Genomic DNA, 10,213 nt, shown 5'->3' on the forward strand with positions numbered 1-10,213 from the left:
GTACCTGGCTAATTACTTCCCCTTCTGCATAAACTGCATAACTGAGATTTAAAGGTTAAACTTCCATAGCTGCTTGATATTGGGTTTATGAATAGATAAGGAAACGTGTGCAGATGTTTCAAAGGCTCTTGTGTGTTTAACCTGAAATGGCAATCAACAATGCAAAACCATTTCAGTTAAGAAACAAGACTTCAATGAGGTCTGAGGGAATATGAGAAGGTGCCATCAAGAAGTAAAAAGGCACAAATAGCCATTAAACTAAAAGAACATGTAGCTATGGAAATGTGAGCGTTGCTAACTTGTGATTAAAAAGATACTTACTGGAGGAACCTCTGTCTGAGCCGGTTAATAACATGTCAGTTACACTCATGGTTTCTCAATTTGACCAGAGCTTTTAAAACTTCATCAGATCACAAGAATAAAAGGATTCTCAAGCTGGCTCTGGTTCACGCATGTTGGTTTGAGGTGGCATGAGCGTCAGCAGAGTGCAGTTGGACGACACGCTAGAAAATCGCTCGTGGAGCAAGTTGTTACTGCTCCATCCAGGAACCACAGAGGATTCTACAGAGTTGACGCAACTAGAGTCACTGTCAGAACCTGGACAATGTCCTAGACATAATTTCTGAAGAACCAGATGGAATTTCCTTCTAAAGCTATGGTTGATCCAGAAGTAGAAGATGCAATTGAGGAAGCCGTTGGAGGTTGGTAACCACACAGCAATGAACTCGATCCATTCGGGGACGCCACTGCCTGAAATTGCTGTGAACATGGGAAAATGCTTTAAGAAATATTATCTCTTTTATATATTAGCATCATGGGCACTATATAACATTTACAAAGTAGTATCTAATTCAGACAGTCAGTGTAAGAAAGGACTGACTTCAAGGTTAGATTAAAGTAGACAATTTAATCATTTATTGTAATTTACTCAATCTCTCGTCATTGCAAACCTACAGGCGTGTAATTGTACATTACTAAAAGTCATCATGAAATGGAAATGGAATGAGTGGGAACTCAACCTATTTTCTAAATGATCTTATTGTGAACAATTAATCCATGCATAACCACACCCCTTTCTTACAATCAATCACAAGCTTGCATTCAGATCATCTTCCATCCAATCAAAAAGTCCCCACCCCTTTTTGATTTTCTGTTTCATTCAGGGGCCATTTACACAACACAATTTTTAAACTAAAAATGGATTTTAAATGCGTTTTGGGCATTCACTTACACAACAACAGTGTTTTGGTGGCCTGAAAGTGCAAGTTTTTAAAAACAATACCGTTATCGTCTCCGTGTAAACTACAAAAACGCAAATTTGTGAAAACGGTGACGCCATGCGCACGTTTTATGTGTTCAGTCTAAAAGGCGCTTAATGTTTCTTTACAAAGTGACATCAACTACTGGCCTGGCATCCATAATATAGCATTTTTAGTCGTTTTCGCAGATCTGTGTGAACGGGGATCATTATTTGACAGTGTCGTTGTCTGTACGCAAAAAACACAAAAGGAGACACTCTTCCATTTTTAGTACATAGTTGCCGTGTAAACATACCCTCAGATGTTCATTACAATACAGAAAACATTTGTCACTACTTCTCTTATGTTGCAGAATTGTTCTTTATTTGACTGCCGTGGTTCATTAGTCTATTTCTAAACCCAAGTAAAAATACTTTAAATACTTCAGTACAATTAAATATGGAAATTTCATTCAAGTATGTTTTTGGCTACTTTGGCTTTTATCTGAGTAAAACTGGCACACTGTCTACAGTATATATTTGGTTTAATACAGTCTCTTTGTATTTACAACCCTACAGTTCAGCAGAATGCTCGAGCTGCTCTATTCCACACAACCAAGCCAAGGGCTGTCAACAAGTGCCATAAAAGTGGGCAATTTAAACACTACACTATGTAGGAGGGCTTCAGTCTCCTTGTCTTGTCTTTCATCTCAGCTCCCCTAAATCTCTGTGATTATCTCTTCATGTTTGTTGAAAACAGCAGCTGCAGTAAGCAAAGGTCATTGGACTTGAAGTTGTTCCCTTATCAGTTTAACGTTTATTTATTTTTTTATATATATTTCCCTCTGTAGTCAGTGATGGACCAGCCATAGGCATCATAGTCATAAATACATTTAAACATTTACTAAGCATGGCAACACTTTACAGTAAGGTTATATTTATAGTTTGTTAACATGAACTAACAATAAAAAATACTTTTAAAGCATTTATTAATTTTAATGTTAATGTATTTAGTAAATGTTAAAATTAACATTATTAAAATCATAAAATACAATATTAAAATCTGTTATTATTATTTAATGGCCCTGAGCTAACATGAACTAAAAGGAAAAATGTTTTATTTTTAAGTAACAAAACAAAGATTAAGAAAAGATTAATAAAAACTAACATATTGCTCATTGTTAGTTAACTGGGACCTTACTGTAAAGTAAACTAAACAAAATACTAAATACACCACTACAAAATATTAGCTGTCAAAATTTTAAAATAATGCCAATTCTCTATTTATGAATTTATTTATGAATGAAAGTTCCTCAACACAGTGCCCTTAATAAAATGCAGAACAATAGGAGTTAAAAAAATTGTAAAAAATAATAATAATAATAATAATAATAATAATAATAATACCACATTTTATTTGAGCTTTACTTAAAGGGGTTAATTCACCCAAAAACAATTTACTCAACCTCACGCCGTTCCAAACCCGCAAAACTTTCGTTCATCTTCAGAACACAAACAAAGATCTTTTTGATGAAATCTGAGAGATTTCCATTGATGGTCTACGTAACTACCACTTTAAAAGGTTCAAAATGTTGATAAAGAGATTGTAAAAACTAATCCATATGAATTGAGCAAATAAGCAGTTTAGTTTTATATGATGAAAAGATTTTATTTAAGCTTTTCTTCACATATAACATGCAGATATGCTAAACGGAAGATCAAGCATGCTTGCTTGATGTGCGAGAACCAATGAGGTTCATTCTCGTGTGTGACACAGCAACCAATAAGGTTTGTTGTTCAAGCATTGAGCGGGGCACAACCTAACGCGTTTGAGTAAATCTGCTTAGGGTTCAGAGAATTTCTTTTGTTACACATTAATTTCACACGTGTCTGGTACAAATTTGTGGCTTTGTTTCATTAATACAGTGTATACTTTATTTACCCTGAAAGAAGGCATGTGAAATGTGACAAAATGCCCCATAGGTGGGGCACATTGTAACATGTGATGGGGCACATTGTAACATGACCATATGACAACTAAAAATGTTATCTGATTTAATAATAAAAAATAAGCATGACAAACTAAATATTTTGTCAGTAAAAGACCACCAAGACCGCCAAGCGAGCGCATAGAGTAATGTTATAACAATTTTAAACAAACTCAAATGTATCTATTTTAAGACACCGTGATATGAACTAAAATGTGCTTTTAATATACTAACTCTGTATTTAAAAAATGTATTTGGATACCACTTGTAGTACATTTGAAGCCATAGTGTACTATAAGTGGTAACTAAATATTTTTAAATACAGAGTTAGTATATTAAAAGCACATTTTAGTTCATATCACGGTGTCTCAAAATAGCACAGTTCAGTACACTTAGATGTTCTTAAGATGATCTTAAGAAGTACTAAAGAAGAATTTTTAGTATATTAAGTACAAAATTAGTGCACGAAAATAGAGCACTTTAAGTACATTATAGAAGTGTACTTTTTTTTTTTTTTTTTCACCTGGGACAGAACACGAGACAAATAGATGAGCCAGTACAAATGCTGAACATTTCTTTAAAAATAATATTTTCTGGATCAGGTTCTTCCTCTCAGTCTTTATTCGCCTTTTTTCCATGGTTTCTCAATAGAAATTCATTAAAGTTGATTATGACAGTTGTATCGTAACTGTAGAGAATAGTATAGTTCTAATAGCGGGGAACATTATAACGCAGTCTTACAACGAATCCTATCTGCGCAACTGGAATTTAAACCTGGTTAGTGTCTTCTGCTAGTTAGTGAAGCATTAAAGAACTACCCAAACTGCTAAACAACAGTGTTATATATTTTGTTCACTTTATTACTTACAATATCTCAAATGTTTACAACCATTTGGAAATCATGAGAAAATTGCAATTTAACCAAGGCTCCGGGACGTGCGAGGAGTCGCCTGTCAATTGCGTCATACCCGCGTTACCCTCGGTTTCCGGTTTTATTTTGTAGAAACCATGGAAACACCAAAGACGCTTTAATATATTACACGTTTTAATAGACAAGAGAACAACTGTTTTGATATATTTATAGACAGAAAACGAATTGTTGTTATATAGCTCAACACATTTAGTCTTATTGTTTAAATAAATTTTTCTTGATTTTTTGCGAGTACCATGCTTTACCATGCCTCAGAGAAAGTAGCTAACATAGCATAATCAGATGCAGATTTATTTTTAGAAACAGTAATACAGCATTTTCTCCATCATACAATATGTTTTAAAATGAATTGCATGCCATTTATCAACACAAGCCATCCAGCATTTAATATGATATTCTTAAATCGATCTATGTTACTGCAGTGTGTAACAGTGTCTCACAGCAGCGGTCGAGCGAACGCTCAGAGTAACCTTATAACATTTTCAACACTCTCAAATGTATCTAATCTGATAAACAGAGCTGTGTTACCTCATACTCATGACCGGTAAAACGGTAGCGGCGCCGGCGACTGTGTCATAATAAAAGTTCTGCTGCTTGTGAGGCGTGCATTGCGCAATCGCTCCAGCTCCTCGTTCAGCTCCCACAACACTCGACCTGCTCTGCTTCATACTACAATAACATTAATAATCACATCCATGCACACGATTTCTTCCGAGTCCTATCCCTTATCATTTTGCACCATCCGTTGAGATGGAGACCACAGTTGCGTCCCAAATGACGCACTATACACCTATACACTATGTACTTTTGCACTATGCACTCATCCATGTAGTGCGTGAATTGTATAAGGCTATTTTGTCATTTAACAACGGAGTCCGATCCTCCCTTCCCCTCCACTACGCAAGTAAAGCTGCGAAAGTCGAGTGCACAAAGTGTCCAACATTCCACACTTTGTTTTTTCCATTAATTTAGTGCATTATCCGGGTATTTAAAGTGCACTTTTTCTTTTTGGAATTTTCTGTGTGAACGCACTACTCGCATTATTTATACTTAAAAACGTCATAGAATAGTGCACAAGTACGCGAATTGGGACGCACTACACATGTCCCAAGACTCCGTGCTCAAACGTGGCGTCATCAAGCTATGCCTTTGTTTTGAATAGGCCTCTAGCGACCTCTAGCAGACAGAAATCTTACATACTGCACCATTAAGTAAGAAATTTACTTTTGCTATTGTTATTAAATAAATGTTCAGTGATATCTTCCAAAGATTTCTGAATTTTGCCTCAATTTTTTTCCTCTATTGTCGATATGGCAACTATAGCCAAGTTTCTTCATGCTAGCGTGTGTGGAAGTATTTAAACCATGTTTGTTACAACTAACCCTGTGTAAGTTTGTCCCCCGCGCTCCCCTATATCTGAATAAAAGCCTAAATTCAATCTCTGTTCATCATATAAAGCGATCGTGTCTCCAGTCTCCACTCAATTCATATGGATTAGTTTTACAGTTTCTTCATGAACTTTTTGTAGTGACAAAGTGGTAGCTGTGTAGACTGTCAATGGAGGAACAGAAAGCTCTCAGATTTCATTTTTAAAAAATAACTTAATTTGTGTTCTGAAGATGAACTAAAGTCTTACGGGTTTGGAACAACATGACAGTAAATAATTAATGACAATTTTAATTTTTGGGTGAACTATCCCTTTAAGTGGCTGCAAAAGTATTTAAAGGGATAGTTCACCCAAAAATGAAAATTTGATGTTTATCTGCTTACCCCCAGTGCATCCAAGATGTAGGTGACTTTTTTTCTTCAGTCGAACGCAAATTATGATTTTTAACTGCAATCGCTGCCGTCTGTCAGTCAAATAATAGCAGTAGATGGGAACTTCAACTATAACAGTAAATAAAACTTGCTTAGACAAATCAAAAATAAAACCTGCGGCTCGTGACGACACATTAATGTCCTAAGACACGAAATGATCGGTTTGTGCGAGAAACCGAACATTATTTATATAATTTTTACCTCTAATACACCACTATGTCCAACTTTGTTCAGCTTCCTGTTAGTGAGATCAAAAAACGCGTTGTGTTGACGGAAGTGATGTCTCGCCCATATACTTCAATGAGCGCGAGACATCACTTCCGTTGTCAGAGCGCGATCAGACCTCACTAGCCGGAAGCTGAACGAAGTTGGACATAGTGGTGTATTAGAGGTAAAAAAAATATATAAATACTGTTCGGTTTCTCGCACAAACCGATCGTTTCGTGTCTTAGGACATCAATGTGCCGTCACGAGCCGCAGGGTTTAATTTGGATTTGTTTATGGAAGTTTTTTCGACTCTTATTGTTCAAGTTCCCAATCACTGCTATTATTTGACTGACAGAGGGCAGCGGTTGCAGTTAAAAATCATAATTTGCGTTCGACTGAAGAAAAAAAGTCACCTACATCTTGGATGCACTGGGGGTAAGCAGATAAACATCAAATTTTCAGTTTTGGGTGAACTATCCCTTTAAGATAAAAAAACAAACAATGAAATTAACCACTTTTATGGTGCTTTACAACCTTTGATGAATGTTCACTACCATTCTATGTAAAATAAAAAAAGAGCAGCTTTTAATATGATGCCAAACATCTGCTTTTGTATTTGGAACAACACAAACTTATCATCAATCAAGATCTCACCATTGTAAAGCATGATGGCCACGCAGGGCGTCCAGCAGGTGTAGTAAACGGTCATGACTGGTACTAGAACACGTAAGGCGACTTTAGGTCTGTATCCTCCACCCCAGCTGTGTCTTCTCAACTTTAAGCTCTGTCTCTTGGCGGCTATCCACAGTCTGAGGTTACAGAAGGTCATGATGGCCGAGCACGGGAAGAAGATGAAGCACGTCAACGTGAGGGAGTAAGTGACGTTGCTGGAGTACAGGGGGTTGCACACGAGCGATGCTCTGGAGAAGTGCACTTCAATGATGCCCGCTGGGAATGAGATGGGAACGAGAAGGAGTGGAGGGAAAATCCAGGCGAACGAGATCAAAAGCAGAGCTCTTCTCCGGGTCAACACGGTGGAGTATTTCAGAGGGTAAAACACTGCGATGTATCTCTCCAGACTTATGGTTGCAAGCGTGTACATGCAGGTGGAATAAATAGTTGCGTTGAAAAATGCTACGACGTGACAGAAAGGGTCCGGGCCCCCGTTATATTCCTTCGTGAAACTCACGCACAGATTTAGCGGCATGATAAGCAGTCCAAACGCAGAGTCTGCGCCCGTTAACGATAACAGAAAGTACCGAGAGTTTCTCGACCACCCCGATACAGCTGAAGCTATGACCATGACCACAGCAATGTTTCCCAAAGTTATCATCACTCCCAAAACAGATATAATTCCAATTTTAATGGGGCGGTGAGCCTCCAGTGTCCTCTGTAGATCCGTGACATTCAAGTCTTCATCAGTTGAGGGGATGGAGACGTTGGTTATGCCGGACATCATGGCGTATTACTATCACTGATCCATGGCGGCTTGAAAATCCTTATTTTTCAAACGTAACAAACAGGTTTAACAAAGATCAACTGTACGCAAACAAAATCTGCATGGCAGACGCTCCAGGAAAGATGAACACCTGTAGCAATTCAAGCTCAGTCACGTGATGCCACCCTGTTGTTAATTATCACATCGTTACAGGTGGCCCACAGCCACTCAATCGTGTTTTAAAGACTTTTTAGCTTGTTTTTATTCACTGGAGGACACTTTGTGAAACTTTTGGGGCAATGGCACAAATTGTTTTATTTTGCATATTTAAATCTATATCTCGAGTAATTTGCGATCATGTGGTCACAACAAAACTTTATTTCCAGAGATGAAACGTGATGGTCATGCAGATAGATGTAGTGAAGCAACAAAAAATAATTAAAACTTTCGTAGATGCATAAATGAAAGCTTTTTATAAGCATTTTAACCCAACAACAATTCATGATCTGTCTTTATTTATAATGCATAAATATAACTTTTTTATGTCAAATATTAAGGAGAACGACTCTGCTGACCCTATAGTTCCTAAGAACACATTTAACATTATATGGTAGGCATTAAAGGGTTAGTTCACCCATAAAATGAAAATTCTGTCATTAATTACTCACCCTCATATCGTTCCAAACCCGTAAGACCTTTGTTCATCTACAGAACACAAATTAAGATATTTTTGATGAAATCCGAGAGGTATATGACTCGTTCATAGACAGCAATATGATCAACACTTTCAAGGTCCAGAAAAGCACTAAAGACATCGTTAAAATAGTCGACGTGACTGCAGTGGTTCAACCTTAATGTTATGAAGCGACGAGAATACTCGCAAAAACAAAACAAAACAAAAAAACGATTTTAGGCAATTGCACAAATAAGCCTGCTTGTTTTATGTTATATATTTAAATTATTGAATATTTTAGCCTAACTCGAGTAATTTGCGATCATGTGGTCACAACAAAACTTTATTTCCAAAGATGAAACGTGATGGTCATGCAGCTAGATAGTAAGCAACAAAAATTTATTAAAACGTTTGTAAGCCTATAAATTTAAACTTTTCAGAAGCAGTTTAATCCAAAATTGATTTCATCATCTGTCTTTATTCATGATGTAAAATAATAATCTTACATATCAAATATATGGTCTCGGAACGACTCCATTGACCCTATAGTTGCCAAGAACACATTGAACATCATATAGTAGGCATTAAATGTGATCAGAACACTGTTCACTGTTTTAAACATTTATGTGATCTTTTACGTGCATTTCCTCATCATCAGAAATATCCTACTTCAGAAGTTGTGATTACGATCTTGTCGCATTCAAAATTAGGAATTATGGAGGACACCAGGTTTGTTCTCACCTATTTATTGTGAAAATATTATTAAAGCCAAAATTATATTTAGCATCCCATTCATTGACAATAAACATTCACCGTGCTATCTAGAGAGTGAACTTGCTGACAATTCTGGAATTTTCTTCAAATACAGGCTATTTTCGCTGGGTATAAAACATATGATACGCTTCAAATGATTTTTCATATAAATATGCACTACTACGACAAGACAAGGCAATGTAGCTGTTGTGGAAAAAACTAATCAAGAATAGCAGTCACAGTATCAGAATTGGTGGGTATCAGAATTATCCCAGAGCTTCCCAGCGGTAAACATGACTTGAGAGAGCATTAATTGGCCGGCTCCTGCGTCAGCATCACATGCATGCATAGTGCTGCTCACGTGAACAGTGTCGGCCAATACTGAGCCGTCTTTCTGATGTAGAACACGGAAGCTCCGCACTGTGTTTACAACTTAAACAGCGTAGGAGAATGACACAGAAGAGAAGAAATTGTTGAATAAAGTCATTATTTTTGTGCACAAAAAGTATTCTCATCGCTTCATAACATTAAGGTTGAACCACATGATGTCTTTTCAGGTCAAGTACTTTTATTGTCATTGTGTAACACAACGAGATTTATCTTGTGCCAACCCCAAAGTTGATTGATTGATTACATTAAACATTACAAACATTTTTTGTAACGCAAGTTTTCAAAAATGTTATGTTTAAATATGCAAATGATGTGTTATCTAATTAAATATGCACTAATTTGCATATATTTCTTGAAAAAAAGTCGGAATATTGTATGACGTCAAGTTCAAAATTCTCATTTCATATTTTGGACATATTAAATTCAAAAGTTTTTACTGAGGGAATTTTGGATCTCTCTTTTTATAAATCAGAAAATACTATCAACAGCCAGAAAAAAAAAAAAAAAAAAAAAAAAAAATCACCATTCACCATAAAATGTTGTGTAAAATCAGACAAATTATATATCAACAAATCCTTCAGAAAATAGACAGGAATAAAACTGTAAAGTTTGCTGTATGTAAGTTCTGCTGAAGTGGAGATTTTCTGAGAAAAATCTAATTAAAAAAACGGCCTTTAAAGATATTTACTGCAATTGAAATCTACAGACGCAAAAAGATAAAGTGATATAACATATACACTTAAAAGTGTATTTTAGATATTTAACAGGTGCCTGAAAA

The 10,213-nt window shown here is 36.2% G+C and overlaps 1 protein-coding gene across 1 annotated transcript; it reads right to left on the reverse strand.

Moving 5' to 3' along the window:
* Nucleotides 1–430: 430 nt before the first annotated feature.
* zgc:162592 (uncharacterized protein LOC561993 homolog) lies at nucleotides 431–7,637 on the reverse strand. The gene is made up of 2 exons (XM_067399889.1): nucleotides 6,836–7,637; nucleotides 431–759 (listed from the first exon to the last, which is right to left on the reverse strand). Exons 1-2 carry the CDS (start codon nucleotides 7,635–7,637, stop codon nucleotides 431–433), a joined length of 1,131 nt encoding a protein of 376 aa, XP_067255990.1.
* Between the last annotated feature and the right edge of the window lie 2,576 nt (nucleotides 7,638–10,213).

Source organism: Chanodichthys erythropterus, chromosome 11, assembly GCF_024489055.1.
Source record: "Chanodichthys erythropterus isolate Z2021 chromosome 11, ASM2448905v1, whole genome shotgun sequence".
Lineage (NCBI taxonomy): Eukaryota > Metazoa > Chordata > Actinopteri > Cypriniformes > Xenocyprididae > Chanodichthys > Chanodichthys erythropterus.